This window comes from Schistocerca americana, chromosome 2 (genome assembly GCF_021461395.2).
Source record: "Schistocerca americana isolate TAMUIC-IGC-003095 chromosome 2, iqSchAmer2.1, whole genome shotgun sequence".
Classification (NCBI taxonomy): Eukaryota; Metazoa; Arthropoda; class Insecta; order Orthoptera; family Acrididae; genus Schistocerca; species Schistocerca americana.
The window spans coordinates 381468584-381494529 of record NC_060120.1 but is presented as its reverse complement, the minus strand read 5'-3'; the positions used below and the strand labels follow the sequence as shown (position 1 = coordinate 381494529).

Genomic DNA, 25946 nt, shown 5'->3' with positions numbered 1-25946 from the left:
CAGGTTAATCTAAGCATGAGAAAAGTCATTGCAAATGTGAAATGAAATGCTGGTACATTAATAACCGGTGTAACCGCCCGAATGTTGAATGCAAGCATGTAAATATGCAGGCATTGTGTCATACAGGTGCTGGGTGTCAGTTTGTGGGATAAGAGTTACGTGCATATTGCACTTGGTGTCTCTCTCTCTCTCTCTCTCTCTCTCTCTCTCTTATCTGATGCTTTTACATCTTTGGGGAAGTGTTTTGAGGAATTTGTAGCCTTTTGGCTTTTACTCCACGTGCTTTGCTTGTGTGTGAGATTTTTTTTCCCCTATGATTTTTGGATGTGTGTAATATGAGGAATGTTCTGCATGTGTCTGGTACTTGCCTGAGGTTGGCGAGGCGATTGATTTTAGAGGGAAAGGAACAGGGTTAGGAATTGGAGATAAGAATTCTCCCTGTAACTTAGTCATTGAAGATCGTTATTGGGCATTTGTGCCTGCCGCGGGACATGTCTTACTGACCTAGGGAGTGCGGATGAGGTCATTTCCAGATGTGAAAGAGCTCTCATAGAAGGCCCTTGCCACTTCTTGGAAACTCTCTCTCAGGAAGGGGATTTCAGATGCGGTGTTAGGATTACCAGTGGGGAAACCCAGAGGTAGGTGCAGTGCCCTCCTAAATGTGTGGTTCTGGAACCTCTGGAATTTTTCCAGTTGCTGCTTGGCGACTTTTCCCCAGACAGGGCATGCATACTCCGTTATTGGCCATTTAAGCACCTGGTACACATTTACTCCTACAGAGCAGGGAAAGGGAGCTGGTTGTGTTGATGCTTGGGACATTCTGGCACAGACCTTCCCGTAGACCTCATCTATGTGGGGCATCCACGTAAGATGAGAGTCCAAGGTTACGCCATGATATTTGGCGGGTCTGTGCCAGGAGAGTTGGATTCTGTTTAGGTAAACGTTGAGGGGGGAGGGGGTTGAAGGGGTCCGCACCTTCCGAGCTTCCGGCTGATCAGCATAGCCTGCATCTTCTCAGAGTTGATGGTGATGTGCCAGCGACGGGCCCAAGTTTCTGTGTCATCTAAAACCCTTTGTGGCCTACGGATGATCAGGTCCTTGTTCCCATTACATTCGTAGAAGGCTGTATCATCTGCATATAGTGCAGTGTGCACCCCAAATAATAGCTCTAGGTGTTTGTCGAGGCCACAGTCTACAAACTGTACACTATGGATCCCACAACTGATCCCTGAGACACCCCAGCATGGATACGCCTTCTGATGGAGGTGGGTGTTTCTATTTTATCAGAGAAATTTCTGTCCATGAGATAGCTTTTAAGTAGCTTAACTATGCTTCCAGGGAACCCTTGTGTGTATAACTTGCTGAGTAACCCTCTATGCCATACTTAGTCAAAGGCTGCAACTATGTCTAGTAGCACTATCCCGCAGTAACCTCTGTGGTTGAAGCCCTCTGTGGCTGCTTCAACCACTCTCATGATGTGTTGTGGGGCAGAGTGGTTCTGCTGGAATTCGAATTCTAAATCCAGCAGAAGTTGCTCCCTGGTAATATGTTCTTGTATGGGTATTCTGAATGTGTGAAGAGGGGCAGCAGCCTTTTCAGTAGTTGCAGGGGCAACAGTCTGGATGATTGACTGATCTGGCCTTGTAACACTAACCAAAACGGCCTTGCTGTGCTGGTACTGTGAACGGCTGAAAGCAAGGGGAAACTACGGCCGTAATTTTTCCCGAGGGCATGCAGCTTTACTGTATGATTAAATGATGATGGCGTCCTCTTGGGTAAAATATTCCGGAGGTAAAATAGTCCCCCATTCAGATCTCCGAGCGGGGACTACTCAAGAGGATGTCGTTATCAGGAGAAAGAAAACTGGTGTTCTACGGATCGGAGCGTGGAATGTCAGATCCCTTAATCGGGCAGGTAGGTTAGAAAATTTAAAAAGGGAAATGGATAGGTTAAAGTTAGATATAGTGGGAATTGTAAAATTCGGTGGCAGGAGGAACAATACTTTTGGTCAGGTGATTACAGGGTTATAAATACAAAATCAAATAGGGGTAATGCAGGAGTAGGTTTAATAATGAATAAAAGAATAGGAGTGTGGGTTAGCTACTACAAACAGCATAGTGAACGCATTATTGTGGCCAAGATAGACACAAAGCCCATGCCTACTACAGTAGTACAAGTTTATATGCCAACTAGCTCTGCAGATGATGAAGAAATTGATGAAATGTATGATGAGATAAAAGAAATTATTCAGGTAGTGAAGGGAGACGAAAATTTAGTAGTCATGGGTGACTGGAATTCGTCAGTAGGAAAAGGGAGAGAAGGAAACATAGTAGGTGAATATGGATTGGGGGGAAGAAATGAAAGAGGAAGCCGCCTTGTAGAATTTTGCACAGAGCATAACTTAATCATAGCTAACACTTGGTTCAAGAATCATAAAAGAAGGTTGTATACCTGGAAGAATCCTGGAGATACTAAAAGGTATCAGATACATTATATAATGGTAAGACAGAGATTTAGGAACCAGGTTTTAAATTGTAAGACATTTCCAGGGGCAGATGTGGATTCTGACCACAATCTATTGGTTATGAACTGCAGATTGAAACTGAAGAAACTGCAAAAAGGTGGGAATTTAAGGAGATGGGACCTGGATAAACTGAAAGAACCAGAGGTTGTACAGAGTTTCAGGGAGAGCATAAGGGAACAATTGACAGGAATGGGGGAAAGAAATACAGTAGAAGAAGAATGGGTAGCTCTGAGGGATGAAGTAGTGAAGGCAGCAGACGATCAAGTAGGTAAAAAGACGAGGGCTAATAGAAATCCTTGGGTAACAGAAGAAATATTGAATTTAATTGATGAAAGGAGAAAATATAAAAATGCAGTGAATGAAGCAGGCAAAAAGGAATACAAACGTCTCAAAAATGAGATCGACAGGAAGTGCAAAATGGCTAAGCAGGGATGGCTAGAGAACAAATGTAAGGATGTAGAGGCTTGTCTCACTAGGGGTAAGATAGATACTGCCTACAGGAAAATTAAAGAGACCTTTGGAGAGAAGAGAACCACTTGTATGAATATCAAGAGCTCAGATGGCAACCCAGTTCTAAGCAAAGAAGGGAAGGAAGAAAGGTGGAAGGAGTATATAGAGGGTTTATACAAGGGCGATGTACTTGTGGACAATATTATGGAAATGGAAGAGGATGTAGACGAAGACGAAATGGGAGATACGATACTGCGTGAAGAGTTTGACAGAGGACTCAAAGACCTGAGTCGAAACAAGGCCCCGGGAGTAGACAACATTCCATTAGAACTACTGATGGCCTTGGGAGAGCCAGTTATGACAAAACTCTACCATCTGGTGAGCAATATGTATGAGACAGGCGAAATACCCTCAGACTTCAAGAAGAATATAATAATTCCAATCCCAAAGAAAGCAGGTGTTGACAGATGTGAAAATTACCGAACTATCAGTTTAATAAGCCACAGCTGCAAAATACTAACGCGAATTCTTTACAGACGAATGGAAAAACTGGTAGAAGCGGACCTCGGGGAAGATCAATTTGGATTCCGTAGAAATGTTGGAACACGTGAGGCAATACTGACCCTACGACTTATCTTAGAAGAAAGATTAAGGAAAGGCAAACCTATGTTTCTAGCATTTGTAGACTTAGAGAAAGCTTTTGACAATGTTGATTGGAATACTCTCTTTCAAATTCTGTAGGTGGCAGGGATAAAATACAGAGAGCGAAAGGCTATTTACAATTTGTACAGAAACCAGATGGCAGTTATAAGAGTCGAGGGGCATGAAAGGGAAGCAGTGGTTGGGAAAGGAGTGAGATAGGGTTGTAGCCTCTCCCCGATGTCATTCAATCTGTATATTGAGCAAGCAGTAAAGGAAACAAAAGAAAAATTCCGAGTAGGTATTAAAATTCATGGAGAAGAAGTAAAAACTTTGAGGTTTGCCGATGACGTTGTAATTCTGTCAGAGACAGCAAAGGACTTCGAAGAGCAGTTGAACGGAATGGACAGTGTCTTGAAAGGAGGATATAAGATGAACATCAACAAAAGCAAAACGAGGATAATGGAATGTAGTCAAATTAAATCGGGTGATGCTGAGGGAATTAGATTAGGAAATGAGACACTTAAAGTAGTAAAGGAGTTTTGCTATTTAGGGAGTAAAATAACTTATGATGGTCGAAGTAGAGAGGATATAAAATGTAGACTGGCAATGGCAAGGAAATCGTTTCTGAAGAAGAGAAATTTGTTAACATCGAGTATAGATTTAAGTGTCAGGAAGTCGTTTCTGAAAGTATTTGTATGGAGTGTAGCCATGTATGGAAGTGAAACATGGACGATAACTAGTTTGGACAAGAAAAGAATAGAAGCTTTCAAAATGTGGTGCTACAGAAGAATGCTGAAGATAAGGTGGGTAGATCACGTAACTAATGAGGAGGTATTGAATAGGATTGGGGAGAAGAGGAGTTTGTGGCACAACTTGACCAGAAGAAGGGATCGGTTGGTAGGACATGTTTTGAGACATCAAGGGATCACAAATTTAGCATTGGAGGGCAGCGTGGAGGGTAAAAATCGTAGAAGGAGACCAAGAGATGATTACACTAAGCAGATTCAGAGGGGTGTAGGTTGCAGTAGGTACTGGGAGATGAAGAAGCTTGCACAGGATAGAGTAGCATGGAGAGCTGCATCAAACCAGTCTCAGGACTGAAGACCACAACAACAACGGATATTAGTTGGAGGAAGTCATAGATGTTGCTGAGGGTTGGCAAGAGGCTAATCGACCTGTATGTTGCAGGAATAGAAGGTCTTTCCCTGATTTGTGTATTGCGACCACTTCCGGGTGTTTCCAGCAATCTGAGAGCAAGTAAACTCGTTGAAGATATTCACGAGGTGTGTGATCGCAAAAGGTGGGACGTTTTTAACTAACTGATTGGTGATGCTGTCAAATCCTGGCACTTTTTTTGTTGGTATGGAAGCTAATTACTTTCGCCACTGCTTCAGGGGTGGAAAGTGGGAGTTCGTCTTCTGGGTCTTCCTCAGCATTGAGGAAGACATCCAGTTGACGATGAACTACATCTTCGTGCTCATCATCTTGAGCAGGGATGATTAATGCTGGTTGTTGACACGAGTTGTCACCCGATGATGTTCCATATGTGCTTGATTGGAGACAGATCTGCAGGCCAAGGCAACAAGGTGACACTCTGAAGAGCATATTGGGTTACAGTGGTTTACATGGAAGAGCGTTATCCTGTTGGTAAATAATGCTGTTCATGAATGGCAGCACAATATGTTGACTCACCAGACTGACATCAAATTTGAAGTCAGGTTGTATGGGATAACCATGAGAGTGCTCCTGCTGTCATATGAAATTGCACCCCAAATAATAGCTCTAGGTGTTTGTCAAGGCCACAGATTGGTTGATTGCAGGTGCTCACCTGGCCTCCTAATCAACACATGGCCGTTACTGACACCAATTCAGGCAGCTTTCGTCAGAAAACATGAAAGATCTCATCTCTGCCCTTGAACGAGCAGCACTGAAGTCTCATATGGCGGTCGTTTTGAGGTCAGTGGAATGCATGCTGTAAGGATCTGGCTCGGGGCTGTCTTTGAAATAACTGATTTGTAACAGTTCATTGGGTGTCTGTGGTGCTGACTGCTGCTCAGATCGCTACTGCAGATGTCATACAAAGTGCCAGAGCCACACAGAACTCAATGGTCTTTGTTAGTGCCACTTGGCCGTCCAGAGCCCATTTTTCTAATGACCGTACATTCTTGTGACTAATGCTGCCAGCAGTCATGTACAATGGCCACATTTCTGATTAGTTCTTCTGCAGTATCTCAGAAGGAACATCCAGCTTCTCATAGCCCCATTACAGAACCTTATTCGAACTCGATGAGCTGTTGATAATCATGCCTTCGTCGTCTTAAAGACGTTCTTGCTACCATCACCTCACTACATCTGGTCTCAAAGGTTACTAACACTCATGACCATTACAGCATGTATTTAAAGCAAACCTCATTTGCATCCTCTTGATGGCACTACTAGCACTGTCGTTATGCAGCTGGTGCGAAATTTGAAAGTCGTCTTCTTTCAGATGTAGATACACGTCCTGTGTTGCTTTGCATAACTCCTTCCTGGTGTCAGCTGCACCTCCAAACCCCCCGCCCCGCTCCCCCTGCCCCCCTCTGTCAGTTTACTTCAAAGGTAATGTCAAAAACAACTAACGAGTGACCCAGATTCCTAAAAGCAACTGCAAAAGTTTGGGTATTTTCACAACAAAGAGAATAAATGTTCAAGGAAAAAGATTAAATTTTGAAGTGCAGTTAGTTATTATTTGAAAATTATTATAATTAGAATACAATGTGGTTTTCATTACAAGCATCACAAAGAAATCATGACATTAAATCCCATGCAAGCATGGGATTTACAGCTTTCAACAAATTAAGAAGAGTATCAGTTACATTATACATCCTCTTGTAACAACAAATGACAGGATTTCGAAGAAATTAGCACAGTGTAATGAAGTGACATACCCAGTGGTACAGCTTGCCACCTAGCAGATCATTTCAGACTAGCAGGAACTGCCATTCTCATCCTGTCTACATTTTCTGGAGTTCGAACTGGACTGGAAAGACCAGGTGGTTTCTCTTTCATCATGGATCCCGTGCTTCTAAACACTGCAACCCATCAGAGTATAGGGTTTCAATCTGGGACTGTATTTCGACCTCCGACATTAAACTTTCGATGGAAAATATGTGGAACCATGACCGCAAGGTCTGCTCAGCCATGAACACATGATGCTGTATGCTCCAATGCCCCATAGCGACTGAAACAGCATTGTCTGAGCTGTCTGCAAATGGTCACTCAAGATTAGTACCCTACTTGGCACGTAGTACTATCGGTTTAAAAAACATGTTTCCTCTGCTCCATCCTGGATTTAGCATTGCTTCTTGCATATGTTCCATTCCTTTGCCCCTACTTCCATTCCATTTTTCCATAAGAGTATATGAGCTTTGTTAATATTCTCTCTCTCTCTCTCTCTCTCTCTCTCTCTCTCTGTGTGTGTGTGTGTGTGTGTGTGTGTGTGTGTGTGTGTGTGTGTGTGTGTGTGTGTGATAACATACTGTACCTCCATCCTCGACCCAGCAGTTTCCATCCCCTCTGTCCTATCATCTCCTCCCCATTCTCATCTCTCACTCTGTTTATTTGCAGCCCTGTACCAACGCGTCCGCCCATCTTTCCCCACTCCTCTCCTTTTTTCCCCACCTCCCTGCCCCACAACCTCATGACGCTGCGCCTGTTGGCAGTCTAGCCCCTGCACACCCTACCAGACAGCGTTCTTCTCTCTCCCTACCCATACACTACTATCCCTTCCTCTTCCCTGCCCCCTCCAGAGTACTGCTTGCATCCCACGATAGTTGCATCTGGTCTGAGATGCTGGAGTTGGCGGTTGTGTGTATGTGAAGTGTGCTTGCTTGTGTGTGTGAATGATGCGTGTCATCTTTTACTGATGAAGGCTGGCCAAAACCTTTGTGTGTATTCCTTTTAATTGTGCCTGTCCACAACTTGACATGTCTTCTTTACAGTAAGTCGCAGTCTGTCTTTGCTACATTGCTGATATTCCTACCTGGAGATTCCATTGATTTTAGCCTGGAATTTAAATTTATTTAGTAAATCATTTTCCATGTGATTTTTGTTATGTGTATGTTGCTGTCATTGATGTTCCCTCCTAAATTTTCATAAGAAATTATGGGGATCACTTCCAAAATATATTTGTGGGAGTCCCAACAATTCTGTTAATATTGTCCTTTCTTCATGTAATTCCAGGTTCTTCTGAGAGAGTACAAACTGCGGTCATATACACTAAATGCTGTGAGTTACCACTTTCTGCAAGAGCAGAAAGAAGATGTGCATCACAATATCATTACAGACCTTCAGAATGGGAATCCTCAGACCAGGCGAAGGTAAGTGTGATTGAGCTCTCATTACATTTTCTGGAGTTCGAACTGTACTGGAAAGACCAGGTGGTTCCTCTTTCATCGTGGATCCCGTGCATCTAAGCACTTCAAACAGTGCGTGTTTATAAATATTGAAGATTAAAAAATTGTTGATAATTGCTTTTACCTTCATTTTTAAGTGATTTATGTAAGTAACTGATGCTTGGTCCCCAGTATAAAACTTTTGCACTATTTTAGCCAAGATAAATAACAACAAATTGGTATACAGATAGACCTTATATCTTGCTAGTGTATTGTTGTAGAACACTAGTAAAAAAGCAAATGCTTTCGTTAGTTCTACTGCATGTATGGTAGTCACGGTATCTAATTGAGTTTTGCCAAGTGGGTTGCCTTGAAGCATATTTTGTGTTCTTCCCAGTAACTGCAGAAGTCTGTCTAAGTTTCTTTTCTGTTTAGGTTAGCTGTTTACTGTTTGAAGGATGCCTATTTGCCAATAAGACTTTTAGACAAACTTATGTGTATAATCAACTACATGGAAATGGCAAGGGTAACTGGAGTTTCTCTTGCAAGCCTGTTAACTAGAGGGCAGCAGATCAAAGTTGTATCCCAGTTGCTGCGCAAGGTGAGGACAATTCATTAACAAGAATTAAATTGGTCTGCTATGTAAGTTGTATAATACAAGGATGGTTTGAAAACTTCTTGGAACGGAATAGAAAAAAAGTACGTACATCATGGAAACGTATTTTTATTTTTCAATATTGTCTCCTTGTAGATTAATACACTCGGTCCACTGATGTTCCAGTGCCTTGATCCCATCTCAAAAATGAATTTCCTCCAGGCCTGCAAAATAATTGTCATCTCCGGCTATCAATTCTTCGTTTGAAGTGAATCTTCGCCCACCAAAAAAAAATTTCAGTTTTGGGAAGAGGTGGAAGTCTGATGGAGCCGTATCAGGTGAATAAGGCGGGTGTGGCAACAATTCATACGTTAGTTCGTGTAATTTTGCCATGGCAACGACACATGGGTGCGGGCGTGCATTGTCTTGATGGAAGATGACTTTCTTCCTTGCTAAACCCAGCCTTTTTCATGTATTTTTTGTTGCAATATGTCCAGGAGGTTAGGATAGTATTCTCCAGTGATTGTTTGCGCAGTGGGGAGATAATCTACAAACATGATCTGCTTCTCATCCCAGAACACTGATTCCATGACCTTTCCTGCCAAAGGAATTGTCTTTGCTTTCTTTGGTGGCAGAGAATCAGCATGTTTCCACTGCCTTAATTGTTGTTTTGTCTGTGGGGTATAGTAGTGCACCCAAGTTTCATCTGCAGTCACAAACCAGTGCAAAAAATAGTGTTCGTTACTCCTATAATGGACCAAACATTGTTCAGATATATCCATTCTCATGCATTTTTGATCCAGTGTCAAGAGTCGCGGCAGCAATCTTACAGATAATTTTTTCATTTCTAACTCTTCTGTTAAAATATATACCCTTTCAGATGACATCTGGCAAGCGTGAGCAATTTTACGCACTTTCAATCGGCGATCCCCCAAGACCATTTTGTGCACTTTTGCAATGATTTCTGGAGTAGTGAGTGACACATCTTGGCCAACCACTGCGCGGATCGTCATTTAAGCTCTTCCGACCAAATTTAAATTCATTTGTCCACTTCGCAGCAGTTGAATATGAAGGAGCAGAGTCCCCCAGTGTATTCTGGAAATTGGCATGAATGTCCTTTGGTTTCATATTTTTCTTTACAAAGTACTTAATCACTGCTTGAATCTCAATGTTTTTCCATCTTCGCAAATCACAGAGCCACGTCACTGCCACAGCTCTTTTCCAAGAGCACTGACATGGCACATGTTTACAGGCAACAGCCCAATGAATATCGCGTGAACAACTCGTTGCGCTGGCGCTGACCTCTCATGGTGATTCCAAGAACTTTTCAAACCACCCTCATATGTATTATTTTTTATTCTTTATTGGTATTTGGCTATCATCATACAGACATCGATCATATTTACGTAGTATCATTCTTAATGGTTATTCTGCTATGCACTTTGTTAGTTAATATTTACAAAAAAAAGTAGGGTGTTGATTTATGACACAACTCGAAACTACTCATAAAGTAATTGTACCAGAATAATAATAATAATAATAATAATAATAAAAGCTTTTCTAAAATATCCACACATTTTGTTCACAGTATATCTTAGATAGTTGGATAACACATATTTTAAGTGCTTGAACATCTCATTTAATACTATTTCACTTTTTTGGGGTAGACAACAATACTGCAGCTGATGCTGGAAGGGGGGGAACCATTGCATTAACCAATACTCAGATAAGACTTTTGTAATGTGTTGGTTCTTGTACACGAGAATAATAGTTGGTTTGTGTCCTCTTCTTCGTTGCATAAATTAGGTAAAGGATACTCCTTCAATCCTTCTTGGAACAGACAGGTTGGAAATTTGCCGTAATGTAAGTGCGTCTGTGTATCATTGTTATGAATAGATTGCTTCTGTTCCAATTTGTAAACTAAGGAGATAATGCTATTTTAGGTTTCACTGGGTGATAATGCACTCCTTTTGAAATTGTTGTCATTGTGTCTCCCAGTAGTTTCTCACTTTTTCATTCCCTAAGTTAATTGCTCGCTCTGCTGAACTGTCTGCTATTTCTTTATGAAAGAGTCCACTGTGCCCTGGAATCAAAAAGAAATTTGTTACTATTGTTGCTTGCTTATGTGTAGAAACGACTTTAATAATGTCTATGATTATAGGCAATACATTTCTGTTCTATTTTGGATTTTTGAGGCTCTTTAGCACATTTAGGGAATTGGTCAGTATCACCACACTGCTTTGTGTGCAAGATATGCCATATTGTACTGCTTCTGTAATTTCAGTGTCTTCTGCGTAGTAGATGGGTGCCTCTGTAGGTAGGGAATATAGGGTTTGATAATTTTCTGTATGGTTGTATATTGTGCATTGTACTTAGTTGCTGTTAATGTCTTTGATCCTCCCATATAAATATTCATCAAAAACATGATGATAGTATTGAGCAAAATGTTGATTTCAGTCTTCAAATCTGGAGAATCGTATATAATATATTACTGAAGGTTAGAATGATATTAGTGAAGATTAGTGCATTTTCATCTTAGTAGCTGAATGGAGTTAAGATTTCTGTTAGGTATTTTATGTACATTTGAGGTCTTCCAATCAAGAGACTTCGTAATAAATGGCTTTCTTCTGTTTATGAGGCAAACAGTTTTCATGTGAGCTCTCCACCATTTTCCAGACTCAAATCTCAGTGCCTTCATCTTTCTTTCTATCTTAGAAGTATCATTTTTGTGAGTTCTCCATATTGACCTTCAGTCAGTTCTCATACCTAGAAACAGCTTGATTCACGAATGGGGTAATTATTCTACAAGGTTCATACTATCCGGGCGATGCAGAACTGTTCTTAATGTAAAAATAGCTACCAATAATATCTGCAGTGTAGTCTCTCATTCAATCAAATTCTAAGGTTTGCTACAGTATGTTCCATAATTTATCTTGCTGTTTCAAGGGAAAAGCTGTTGAATACAGACAGAGAACATTAGCACACCATTAGGTAGATACCCTTCACGAGAAACTTTCCTCAAGATCTTGCATATATACTACACTACCTCATCCAAAAATTTCTGTGAGACTTAAGATTTTATTCCTGGCGTATAAGTAATGTCAGCACAATAACTGCAGTGGCAGTTTGAACCAATAACTGTAAAGAACGTTGTATGTTTGCTCAGTCAGTTATGCGCAGGCAGTGCTAAGTAATAGACAAGCAGCCAAAATGTGTCAACAATATTGTCACAAATTGCAGTGGAACAATGAACTGGAATATTTCTAAATCAGGTGTCGAGGACATTATCCTGACTGATTTTAAAAAGATAATAATGCGTGCAAAATTTGGCCTCCACATCTTGACTCCCAGGCAAAAACTATGACGTGTGATTGCCTGCTGCAACTTGATTGAAATGAAAAATGCAGACATATCTATTTCAGGAAAAAATCGCCAGAGGTGACAAGACTTCTTGCTGTCAATACGAACCTACCGCAAAATGGCAGAGAGCAGAAATTCACATGAAGGATCAATGCTTTGATGACATAACCAGTATTCAAGCCAACACTATACACAAGTTGAACAGCTTCCCAAGGGGGGACTTTCTGGCTGTTTCGCTTGGTTGGTGTGAATGTTCTGCGCATTGTCTTCTAGTGGCAGGAGAACATGGAGAACAGCTGAATCACTAAAACCACCCTAATGTTTCTCAATTTTTTTGTAAATCCAGTCTACACTTTATGGAGTAACAGACTATGTGTAGGAGGGTGCTCAGTATGGCTGCTTGGGAGAGACCATTGTCAACCATCTCTGAGGCCCAATGGTGCTTTCATTATACTTACCATAGATTCTTCTTTCTGACAACAAAGATTTGATACCACAGATAGTGTGTGTGTGTGTGTGTGCGTGTGTGTGTGTGTGTGTGTGTGTGTGCGCGTGCGGTTTGTTTTTTCATTATTTTTTTTTATTTAGTTGGGGGGGGGGGGGGGGCTCATCAGTCTTCTGATTGGTTTGCTGATGCGCCCCACCACAAATTTCTCTCCTGTGTCAACCTCTTCATCTCAGAGTAGCACTTGCAAGCTACGTCCTCAATTGTTTGCTGGATGTTTTCCAATCTGTCTTTTCTGCTACAGTTTTTACCTCTGTAGGTGCCTCTAGTACCATGAAATTATTACCTGATGTCTTAGCAGATGTCCTACCAACCTGTCCCTTGTTCTTGTCAGTGTTTTCCATATATTCCTTCCCTTGCCAATTGTGTGGAGAACCTCCTCATTGCTTACTTTATCAGTCCACTTATTTTCCAACATTCTTCTGTAACACATCTCAAATGCTTTGTTTCTCTTCTTTTCAGTTTTCCCACAGTCCATGTTTCACTGCCATACAATGCTGTGCTCCAAAGGTACATTCTCAGAAATTTCTTCCTCAAATTACAGCCTTTGTTTGATGCTAGTAGACTTCTCTTGACCAGAAATGCCCTTTTTTTGCCAGTTCTAGTCTGGTTTTGATGTCTTCCTTGCTTTCCCATTGTGGGTTATTTTTCTGTGTAGGTAACAGAACTCCTCAACTTCATCTACTCCATGATCATCAATCCTGACGTTAATTTTCTCGCTGTTCTCATTTCTGCTACATCTCATTACTTTCTCTTTCTTCAGTTCAGTCAGAATTCATGTTCTGTATGCATTAGACTGTTAATTCCATTCAGCAGATCCGCTAATTCTTCTTCGCATTGACTGACGATAGCAATGTCACCAGGAAATCGAATCATTGATATCCTTTCACATTGAAGTTTAATTCCACTTTTGAACCGTACTTCTATTTCCATCATTGTTTCTTCAGTGTATATATTGAACAGTAGGGACAAAAGAGTATATCCCTGTCTTACAACCTTTTTAATCTGAGTGCTTTGTTCTTGTCTTCCACTTTTATTGTTCCCTCTTGGCTATGGTATATATTGTGTGTTACCTGTCTTGTCATATAGCTTATGCCTATTTTTTTAGAATTTTGAACATCTTGCACAATTTGACATTATCGAATGCTTTTTCCAGGTCAACAAATCCTATGAACGTATCTTTATTTTTCTTTAATCTTGCTTCCATTGTTAACCGCAATGTCAGAACTGCCTCTTTGGTGCGTTTACCTTTCCTAAAGCCAAACTGATCGTCACCTAACACATCTTCAATTTTTTTTCCATTCTTCTGTATATTTTTCTTGTCAGCAAGTTGGATGCATGAGCTGTTATCAAAAGTCGAGTGGTATATCGCCAGGCTTATACATTCTACTCATGAACATCAGTAGTCGTTTTGTTCCCGCTTCCCCACATTCTACACATCAACATCAGTAGTCGTTTTGTTCCCGCTTCCCCCAACGATTTTAGAATTTCTGATGGAATGTTATCTATGCCTTCTGACTTACTTGATCCTAAGTCTTCCAGAACTCTTTTAAATTCTGATTCTTAACTGGATCCCTTATCTCTTCAATATCGACTCCTGTTTCTTCTTCTCTCATGTCATTGGACAAGTCTTTCCCCTCATAGAGGCCTTCAATGCACTCTTTCCATCTGTCTACTCTTTCTCCTGTGCATTTAACAGTGGAAGAATTCCCATTGCATGTTACCAATCTTGCTTTTAATTTCACCAAAGGTTGTTTTGATTTTTCTGCATGCTGAGTAAGTCGTTCCAACAATCATTTCTTTTTTGATTTCTTCGTGTTTTTGATGCAGCCATTTCTCTTTAGCTTCCATACGCTTCCTGTTTATTTCATTCCTAAGCAACTTATGCTCCTGAATTTCCGTGAACATTTTTTTGTACTACCTTCTTTCATCGATCAACTGAAGTATATCTTCTGTTACGCATGGTTTTTTCACAGTTACCTTCCTTGTATCTATGGGTTTTTATTTCTAACTTGTATGACTGCCCTTTTAAGAGATTTCCATTCCTCTTCAATTAAACTGCCTACTGAGCTATTACTTATCACAGTATCTGTTGACTCAGAGAACATAAAGCATATCTCTTCATTCCTTAGTGCTTGTGTATCCCACTTCTTTTTGTATTGATGATACTTCCTGACTAGCCTGTTAAACTAGAGCCTACTTTTCATCATTACTAAATTGTGATCTGAGTCTATATCTGCTCCTGGGTACGCCTTACAATCCAGTATCCGATTTTGCAATCTCTGCCTGACAATGATGAAATCTAACTTAAATCTTCTCGTATCTCCCGTTCAATATAGTATACCTCCTTTTCTTGCGATTCTTGAACAGAGTGTTTGGCATTACTTGCTGAAATTTGTTGCAGAACTCAATTAGTCTTTCTCCTCTGTCATTTCTATTACCAAGCCCATCTTCTCCCCTAACCTTTTTTCTATGCCCTCCTCCCCCCCCCCCCCCCCCCCCCAAATAGCTGCATTCCAGTCCCTCATGACTCTCTCTTCATGTACTGAATTATCCATTCAGTATCTTCATATACTGTCTCTGTGTCTTGGTTTTGAGCTTGCAAGGTCAGTTCTCAGTGTTAGTTCACTGTTGACCCGGGTGAGAATGACCAGATCACTCAGCTGTTAACAGTAACACACTCTCTGCCCTACCTTCCTATTCATAACAAATCCTACTCCTGTTGTACCATCTTCTGCTGCTGCTGGTATTACACTGTACTCACCTGACCAGAAGTATTTGTCTTCTTTCCATTTCGTTTCACTGAGCCCAACTGTATCTAGATTGAGCCTCTGTGTGTGCATTTTCAGATTTTCTAGCTTCCCTTCCACATTCAGACTTCAAATATTCCATACCCTACCTCAAAGAACATTATCCTTTCATTGGTTATTCAATCTTTTTCTCATGGCTACCTTCCCCTTGACAGTCCACTCCCGGAGATCTTAATGGAGGCGATTCCAGAATCTTTTGCCAATGGAGAGATGATCATGACACTTCTTCAGTTACAGACCGCATGTCCTGTGGATACACATTGTGTGTCTTTAATGCAGTGGTTCCCATTGCCTTCTGTATCCTCATGCTGTTGATCATTGCTGATTCTTCTGCCTTTAGGGGCAGTTTCCCACCTTACGGCAAGAGAGTACTCTGAACATCTGTCCACTCCTCCTCCATCTTTGACAAGGCCCATTCACTGAATGAGGATGACTTCTTATGCCAAAGTCTTCAGCCACCAATGCTGATGATTTTTATTGAGAATTTAACCAGTGGCGGAGTTCGAACCCGGGACAGAGGACGTTTTGATTACTAATCAAAGAAACAGTCTCTAGCTCACAGGTGCTCTGTAGGGAGGTAATCCAGTTGAAACAAGCATTTTTTCTAATACTGTGATGTTCACACTGTCATAAGCTCAGTAGCTCAGTTATTGGCGTGTTAAAAATTGATCTGTTTTCAAATTACTACTTTACAACTGGTGCAGACTTGTATGTCGCTGTAGTATCTATGTTTCTCATTCAATCTGTAGAATCAAAATTTAAATTACAGTTAATGACAAAAGCAAAGTATCGGAATATAAAAACAAAGATGATGTGACTTACCAAACAAAAGCGCTGGCACGTCGATAGACACACAAACAAACACAAACATACACACAAAATTCAAGCTTTCGCAACAAACTGTTGCCTCATCAGGAAAGAGGGAAAGACGAAAGAATATGGGTTTTAAGGGAGAGGGTAAGGAGTCATTCCAATCCCGGGAGCGGAAAGACTTACCTTAGGGGGAAAAAAGGACGGGTATACACTCGCACACACACACATATCCATCCACACATATACAGACACAAGCAGACATTTTTCCCCCTAAGGTAAGTCTTTCCGCTCCCGGGATTGGAATGACTCCTTACCCTCTCCCTTAAAACGCATATCCTTTCGTCTTTCCCTCTCCTTCCCTCTTTCCTGATGAGGCAACAGTTTGTTGTGAAAGCTTGAATTTTGTGTGTATGTTTGTGTTTGTTTGTGTGTCTATCGACGTGCCAGCGCTTTCGTTTGGTAAGTCACATCATCTTTGTTTTTAGATATATTTTTCCCATGTGGAATGTTTCCCTCTATTAATTCGTATCGGAATATAAATTACTTTAGGCATAAACACGACCACACACCAAAGAGCAAAAGCAGTTAGTCATCGATTGGTGCACACAGAAGAAGGAAACTTTGCTAGCTTTGGGACAAGTAGCACGTTTTCCTTCTTTTGTGTGTGCTTATCAACAACTCAATGTTTCTGCTTTTCGTTGAGTGGTCTCCTTCAACCCTAAAGTATTGATGATTGTCAAAAGTATATCAGAAAGGTGACATTGTGTCCCAGGAGATAGCAGTGACCCCATTCCAAAAGCTTCTAATCTCTTCTTGTGTAAACTACTTATCGTCTGTGTGTCACTTCCGTACGTGGCTACACTCCATACAAATACTTTCAGAAAAGGCTTCCTGACACTTAAATTAATACTCGATGTTAACAAATTTCTCTTCTTCAGAAACACTTTTCTTGCCATTGCCAGCCTACATTTTATATCCTCTCTACTTCGACCATTATCGGTTATTTTGCTCTCCAAATAGCAAAACTCATTTCCTAATATAATTCCCTCAGCATCACCTGATTTAATTATACTACATTCCATTATCCTTGTTTTGCTTTTGTTGATGTTCATTTTATATCCTCCTTTCAAGACACTGTTCCATTCTGAACAACAGCTCTTCCAGGTCCTTTGCCGTCTTTGACAGAATTACAATGTCATCGGCGAACCTCAAAGGTTTTTTTCTTCTCCATGGATTTTAATTCCTACTCCGAATTTTTCTTTTGTTTCCTTTACTGCTTGCTCAATATACAGATTGAATAGCATCGGGGAGAGGCTACAACCCTGTCTCACTCCCTTCCCAACTACTGCTTCCCTTTCATATTCCTCGACTCTTATAACTGCCATCTGGTTTCTGTACAAATTGTAAATAGCATTTCACTCCCTGTATTTGACTCCTGCCACCTTCAGAATTTGAAAGAGAGTATTCCACTGTGCATTGTCAAAAGCTTTCTCTAAGTCTACAAATGCTAGAAACGTAGGTTTGCGTTTCCTTAACCTATCTTCTAAGATAAGTCGTAGGGTCAGTATTGCTTTGCATGTTCCCACATTTCTTTGGAATCCAACCTGATTTTCCATGAGGTTGGCTTCTACTAGTTTTTCCATTCTTCTGTAAAGAATCCATGTTGGGATTTTGTAGCTGTGATTTATTAAACTGGTGGGTTTGGCACCTGCTTACTTTGGAATTGGAATTATTATATTCATCTTGAAGTCTGAAGGTATTCTGCCTATCTCATACATCTAGTTCACCATATGGAAGAGTTCTGTCATGGCTGGCTCTCCCAAGGTCGTCAGTAGATCTAACGGAATGCTGGCTACTCCCGAGGCCTTGTATTGACTTAGGTCTTTCAATGCTCTGTCAAATTCTTCATGCAGTACCATATCTCCCATCTCATCTTTATCTACGTCCTCTTCCGTTTCCGTAATATTGCCCTCAAGTACATATCCCTTGTATAGTCCCTCTATATACTCCTTCCATATTTCTGCTTTCCCTTCTTTGCGTAGGACTGGTTTTCCATCTGAGTTCTTGATATTCATACAAGTGGTTGTCTGTTCTTCAAAGGTCTCTTTAATTTTCCTGTAGGCAGTATCTTTCTTACCTCCAGTTATATATGCTTCTGCATCCTTAGATTCGCCCTCTAGCCATCCCTGCTTAGTCATTTTACAGTTCCTATCACTCTCATTTTTGAGACGTTTGTATTCCTTTTTGCCTGCTTCATTAACTGCATTTTTCTATTTTCTCCTCTTGTCAGTTAAATTCGGTATCTCTTCTGTTACCCAAGGATTTCTACTAACTCTCATCTTTTTACCTACTTGATCCTCTGCTGCCTTCACTGTTTCATCTCTCAAAGCTACCCATTCTTCTTCTACTGTATTTCTTTCCCCCGTTCCTGTCAATCGTTCCCTAATGCTCTCTCTCTCAAACCCTCTACAACCTCTGGTTCTTTCATTTTATCCAGGTCCCATTTCCTTGAATTCCTTCCTTTTTGCAGTTTCTTCAGTTTTAATCTACAGCTCATAACCAATAAATTGTTGTCAGAGTCTATCATCTGCCCCTGGAAGTATCTTATAGTTTAAAACCTATTTCCTAAACCTCTACCTTACCATTATACGAGGGTGAGTCAAATGAAAAGCTTAAATTTGTAATAACAAATCGAAATTTCATGCCGTTATCCTGTAAGTTGGTAAGTGTGGTACAAACAGCATGTAGAATGGCCTGTAGGTGGTAGCATATTGCAGATGCACATATACCATCGCAGTATCAGTATGAAGATGGCCTCCTCACTTGCGACTTGCACCAGGGAAGAACAGCATTTAGTTATTCGGTTTTTGCGTAGTGAAGGTGTGAAACCTATTCAAATTCATCGACGAATGAAGGTTCAGTATGGTGATGCATGTTTGTCACAGCAGCAAGTCTACGAATGGAGTCGGACATTCACAAATGGTGTGACTTCAGTGGAAGATCCTCCTTGTCCAGGTCAGGCACAACGAGTTATGACCCCACAGAACATTTGGAGCAGTTGAAGCCATAGTGAAGGAGAATTGCCAAGTGACACTGAATGACATTGCAGCGTGTTTACAGATTAGTCATGGGTCAGCACACCACATTGTACATGATGTGCTCCAGTTTCACAAAGTGTCTGCAAGATGGGTGCCACGGCAGCTGATTCCTGAAATGAGAGAACGATGTGTTGATGCTTGTGACGAACTTCTTCGGTGCTTTGAATCAGAAGGTGGGCTTCCTAGCAAGAATCGTTACTGGGGACGAAATCTGGGTTCACTTCCACCAACCGGAAACGAAGAGAGTGAGCAAGGAATGACGCCATTCATCACCACCAAAACCAAAGAAGTTTCGAACAGAACCATCAGCAGGTAAGGTTAAGCTGACTCTCTTCTGGAATGGAAAAGGCATCATTTTGGAGCGTTACATGCCTAGAGGGACCAGTCACCATTGCATCATACACAGATCTCTTAAAAAAATCATCTGCGGCCTGCAATCAAATCAAAGCGACATGGATTGCTGTCAGCAGATGTCCTTTTGCAACATGACAATGCAAGGCCCCACACTGCCTGTACAACAGTTGCAACAATCACAGACCTGCATTTTGAGTGTCTTCCTCATCCACCATACTCACCAGACCTTACCCCAAGTGATTTCCATATGTTTGGACTACTCAGAGACACAATGGGAGGAAAGAAGTTCCATTCTGATGAAGAGGTACACCACGTGGTGCATGACTGGTTGCGCGGACTACCAAAAGAATTTTTTTCTAAAGGAATGTATGCCCTTTGTAAGTGCTGGAGGACTTGCATTGAGCATAGGGGTGATAATGTTGAAAAGTGGTACAGCTTTGTACCACTTCTTCACAGTAAATAATATTTGAAAAAATATTTAAGGTTCTCATTTGACTCACCCTCGCATAATATATCTGAAACACACCAGTGTCTCCAGGCCTCTTCACATATACAGCCTTCTTTCATGATTCTTAAACCAAGTGTTAGCTATGATTAAGTTATGCTCTATGTAAAATTCTACAAGGTGGCTTCCTCTTTCATGCCTTACCCCCCAGTCCATAATCACCTACTACTTTTTCTTCTTTTCCTACTCTCGAATTCCAGTCCCCCATGACTATTAAATTGTTGTCTCCATTAACTATCTGAATAATTTCTTTTATCACATCATACATTTCTTCAATCTCTTCATCATTTGCGAAGCTAGTTGGCATATAAACTCGTACTACTGTGGTGCATGTGGCCTTCATGTCTATCTTGGCTACAATAATGCGTTCACTATGCTGTACATGATGGCTTATCCACATTCCTATTTTTTTATTCATTATTAAACGTACTCCTGCATTGCCGTTATTTGACTTGGTATTTATAACTCTGTATTCATCTGACTGGAAGTCTTGTTCCTCCTGACACCAAACTTCACTAATTGTCACTATATCTAACTTTAACCTACCTATTTCCCTTTTTAAATTTTCTAACCTACCTAGCCAATTAAGGGATCTGACATTCCACACTCCGATCCATAGAATGCCAGTTTTGCTTCTCCTGATAGCGACGTCCTCCTGAGTAGTCCCCACCCGGAGATCCAAATGGGGGGACTATTTTACATCCAGAATATTCTACCCAAGAGGACTCCATTTAACCATACAGTAAAGCTGCATGTCCTTGGGAAAAATTACGGGCATAGATTCCCCTTGCTTTCAGCCGTTTGCAGCACCAGCACAGCAAGGCCGTTTTGGTTAATGTTACAAGGCCAGATCGGTCAGTCATCCAAACTGTTGCCCCCTGCAGCTATTGAAAAGTCTGCTGCCCCTCTTCAGGAACCACACGTTTGTTTGACCTCTTAACAGATGCCCCTCCGTTGTGGTTGCACCTACAGTACGGCCGTCTGTATCGCTGAAGCACGCAAACCTCCCCACCGACGGCAAGGTCCATTTTTCATGGGGTGGAATAAATATGGTAAATAAAATAACCTTAAAAACCTGTTTTATGCAACTTTATGATAAGATAAAAAGCAACAAACATGAATAGGTTCATCACATTTTAAGCACATTGTAGTAGTCTTTTTGTAACAATTTCAACTTGTTTTTCGTTTTCTCGTCCTTTGGTACTTTGGTAATTCAGCAATGTAGTGTTCCCTTCCATCAAATTGAGACTCTTTTTCTTCTTCTTCTTCTTCTTATTATTATTATTATTATTATTATTACTATTATTAGGATGCCCTCCGTTGCTAGTCATTCTTTTGTTGCTTTCAAGTATTTCAGTGACAATTTGACAGCAAAATGTGTTAAATGATCTATGGCTTCTTCATTGTTCTTGTAAAGATCCCAGGCATTTGGCTCTGCAGTGTCTATCAAATATGCAATGATGGGGAAATACCACTGTTTTCCTATTATAGAGCATCTCTACAGTGGTACATTTTTATCAGTGTGATCTGTGTGTGCCATATGAGGATTGTAGGAATGTAATAGGTTAGGCCGAGGCACACTAATACTTTTCTTTTGTTTCTTGGGAAATCTTGTTACAGTATGCAATGGTTGAACTTTGTCAAAATTGTTTGCTACAGTAACAACATTATTGCCATTACAGTGGACAGTGGAAATCCCTAATGCTAAGTCGGAACAATCTTTATCTGATCCACTGTTTTCTTCATTTCATGTACAGATGATAGAGTATAATTCTTATCTCTGTTTCCTCTTATTGTTCCAGTTGTTTCCACACTCCTCTAATTTAGGTCATGTAGTAGTTCAACACTGGTAAATAGGTTATCAAAGAAAATTCGATGTGGAACATGCAGGAAGTAACTGGTACACATACGTCATTACCACTGGGTAGACCATACTTTTGGTTTCATAATCCTTAACACACATGCCAGCTCCTTGGTAAGGTTTAATCCAAATAATATATCCACCACCGATGCCTCCACAACAGAATTTGAATCCACATCGGTTTGGTTTCCCTTTTATGAATTATTTACTTCCAAAATAAGAAACCATCGATTCATTGACAGATTGGCACCACACATGAGGCACAAATTATGTGAATCTATCATTCAGCATACATAGTAATTGACAGATGTTCCCAAAATGGACTGAGGTCATTCAGGTGTTGTATTACCTATTTCTCCACTATTCCAGTTATATTTTTTCTTGTGCTTTTAAACTTTTTGCCTTGATAGTCATTTTGTTGTTGTTGTTGTTGTTGTTGTTGTTGTTGTACTGCTGGAGGGTCCTGGAACCAAATCACAGGTTAAGGATTGTTTTTGTATTGTATTCACATTACGATAGGCTGAAATGTCCAAATCACAAAGTGCAGTAGCATTGACTTACTGGTAATGTATCTACACTTGGATTTTCCTTTGCACCAGAATCTCCATCTGTTACTTCATCAACTTAATTTAGAGGTGGATGAGATGTTACATCCACATCACTGTTTGGTATTTCATCATTGTTGGTTTCTAAAATGTCCAAAAGTTCCAGCAGTGTACACTGTTTTCTGTGAATATAAAATGACAACACATTACCATGACATCCTTCTGGAAACATCATTGAATTACAATTGATGGAAACCTCCAATTGTATCGTAACCATATAAATAATATAGTTTTTCCTCTAAGGTGTTATATTAATAGTATCAGAATTATTGACACAACATGGAAGAAAATATACGTACCTATCGATAACAAGATCAGTCAATTTGTTCATGGTAAAACTGGACTTACCTTCAAGACACAATTTCTCAATGACTATATATGTTACAGTCCAGCACAGCAATGCATTACTCATAGAAATAAATAATTTGAACACTGGCTGATGTACTTGCAGAAGGATGTCAGCGTTATTTGGGTTAAGTAGATGGGTATTGTCCTTACAACACATCCTCCAATCCCACAGTCCTTGTGGTGTCAATCTCCACTAGCTCATGTGCTACACCCACCTCCATTGCTGTCTCCATGTCATCCCCCCACCCCATATGCCCCACTTCACCCAGTTTACACTTGCACTTCAATTTTCTGCTGTTATATCTCCCCCTCCTGGTGCAATCCTCCACATCATTTTATGTCCTGCATGCAACTCACTTACACCAGGGCAGGCTTGCCAGTGCCCCTTTCGTATCCTGTGTGCTTTCTGCTTCTTCGTCCCAACTATCAATCACCCTCCCCTTCCAACTCTCCATCCCAGCCATCAGCTTCCCTTGCCTTCCAACCGTCCCTCCCAACCATTAGCCTCCCTCCTCCTATCCCCTTTTCCCCCCCTGCTGATTCCACCTGAAACCACTCCCCCCTCTAATAAAGCAGCGTTGTTGATACTATGTAGCGGGCTTTAACTATATAGTTAACTGTTACCGTAACTCCTTCCATTTTTAGTTTCTTCTTCAGCAAGCCGTGAAGATAATTGGTTTCTGAAGTTGTAGGACTGTCCCAGGCAATGTAATGTGCAGTTGTCAATCTATTTGATCGCCTTTAGTAATGTCCTTTCTTTATGGAACAACTAGAAGACACTCTAGAGGAGACCATATAATCACAGCTCTTACTCCCTCCCCTCTGCCCCATCCCACAATTAAACACTTCATGTCCACTGAAAAATATTGTGAAAATATAAAAGCCATTTCTTTCTAATAACTTTATTCATTTCCTCATTTCATGGTAAATAATTTTTGTTTTCATTCCTTGCAGGCTCGAGAAAGGAATTACTTAATGCCAGCATATGGTGGAGGAGCACAAGAAGAACAGTTTGAGGGTGCCACTGTCATCGAACCAAAAAAGGGTTACTACAGTGATCCTATAGCAACTCTTGATTTCAGTTCACTATATCCTAGTATAATGATGGCTCACAATCTGTGCTACACAACTTTGCTGCAAGGTGTAGCCAAAGATAGGCTAGGGTATGTAATTACAAGAAAATCGTCATTGTTTTGAGATAACTGCCATTTATGTAGAAGTAATTACAATTCAATGTCTGTTTTCTCTCCACCTTTGTTTGGCAAAATCCGTTGAAATTTTTTCCCAGTGACTTACCTGTATTTGCTTTCTTCCAACCTTCTGCTTATCTCTGCAGTCCTTTTAACCATTTATACATTGATGTTATTACCAGTTCATGTGTACTGAACACATTCTACATATGATTTGTTTTATCCATACCCTATCAGTCATCATAGTATGTCCAGTCTCTCTACAGTACCTGACAAAAAAAGTGAAGTACCCAGATGGGGAGTAGGACACAAAATGAAATTTCACAAATTAAAAGGAAAGGTATGTGATGTTATGTCAGTGAGCACAAAATCGAGTCAAATTTATAAAAAGCTTGGCAATAACAGCTCACTTCTCACTATGACATAGCACCCACTATGGCCTGTGTATTGATTCAGTTGGGAACTGTGTCATAAAGCTGTTTTGACCTCTTGTGAGGCAAGCTGGGTCACAACTGGGTGGATTAGCATTGTCCTGTTGAAAGATGGCACCATAACAGTAGTGATGACAGCAACCGAATGACAATAGTTCGCAGCTTGTGGTCTCACAGTCGCGTTCTCGCTTCCTGAGCATGGGGTCCCAGGTTCAATTCCCAGTGGGGTCAGGGATTTTCATCTGCCTCAAGATGACTGGGTATTTGTGATGTCCTCATCATATCATCATCATTCGTGAAAGTGGCAAGTTTGGACTAAGCAAAGGTTGGGAATTTATACAGGCGCTGATAACCACACAGCTGAGCGCCCCACAAACCAATCATTGTCGTCATCACCACCACCACCTCCATCACCGAATGACAATAATTGATTCAATCGGTTGTTGGAAAACAACTGTCTCATTCAGTGCTAGAGTCATGTATTGCTTAAATCATTCATTCGTTCTTTTGAATGAAACAAATCTCTGGGTGTAACTGAATGAAAAAAGTCAACCGATTACATAGTAGTTTTGTATATATTGACTGGATTATTCAGTCTGTCTGTTGAAGTGAAATCAGCCTGTAGATATAATGCTGTCATTAAGCTGGCTATGTCTCATTAAGTCATACAGCAGGAGAAGAATGAATTTCTTGACCTAAAATAGAAATATAACAAACAAATTTGTATACAAAATACTTAACTTTTTATGCAGTAATAATTAACAAACATTAAACAAAAGTGCTAACAGTCCATTCCTACCCAGGTGCAAAGGTGGCACAATAACTTTGACAGATAAGATAATTGTGCACCAAAGATATGTTGCTGATATTCTCCTTATAGATAATGGTACACAGGCATACATTTCAGGTCTAGCCACATCCTTAAGTCAGTTACACCACAAGATCCGAATCACAGTTGAAATGGAGTCAAACAGAACCACGAAGTGCTTGGATCTTAGTATTACTAGACAGCCTATGGGCTTCCTTCAAGACATTTTCAGGTAATTTCATAAGACAGTTGTGGTCAGTTCAAAATTTGTGAATTAAATTATTTCCCTTACATTCATCTTAGATTTTATGAGTAATCAACCATGAGGTAGCTCTGATTTGTCAAAAGTATTGTTTAAGTAACTATATTTATTAATTTCATGTTTTAAACAAATAATTTGGCATAACCCTTGTAGTAGAAACTGCTAAAAACAACCAATTTATAGATGTATTCAGTTAATTTAGTGAGTTAAGTTTTAATTGTAATTTCTGTAAATTTAACTTCGAACAATATGTAGTTTCAGTACCGATTATTGCGATGATATATAAGGGCCCGATTTTTGGTCACGAGACAGTCAGCCCACGGCTGAGTCTGTGACGAGTAACGTGCTAGTTAGAACAACAACAATGCTTCAAATTAACTGTGGAATAAGTGTTAAACAATTAAGCCATGTG

General features: G+C 40.5%; 1 protein-coding gene across 2 annotated transcripts in view; it reads left to right on the top strand.

Annotated features, from left to right (window-relative positions):
* Positions 1 to 25946, top strand: part of LOC124595388 (DNA polymerase delta catalytic subunit) — a 173672-nt gene that overhangs the window by 111426 nt on the left and 36300 nt on the right. For both annotated transcript variants that reach the window (XM_047134108.1, XM_047134109.1), the window contains exons 10-12: positions 7838 to 7974; positions 8425 to 8590; positions 23798 to 24006. In XM_047134108.1, the coding sequence (XP_046990064.1) occupies positions 7838 to 7974; positions 8425 to 8590; positions 23798 to 24006 (512 nt within the window). The remainder of the gene's footprint in view (positions 1 to 7837; positions 7975 to 8424; positions 8591 to 23797; positions 24007 to 25946) is intronic.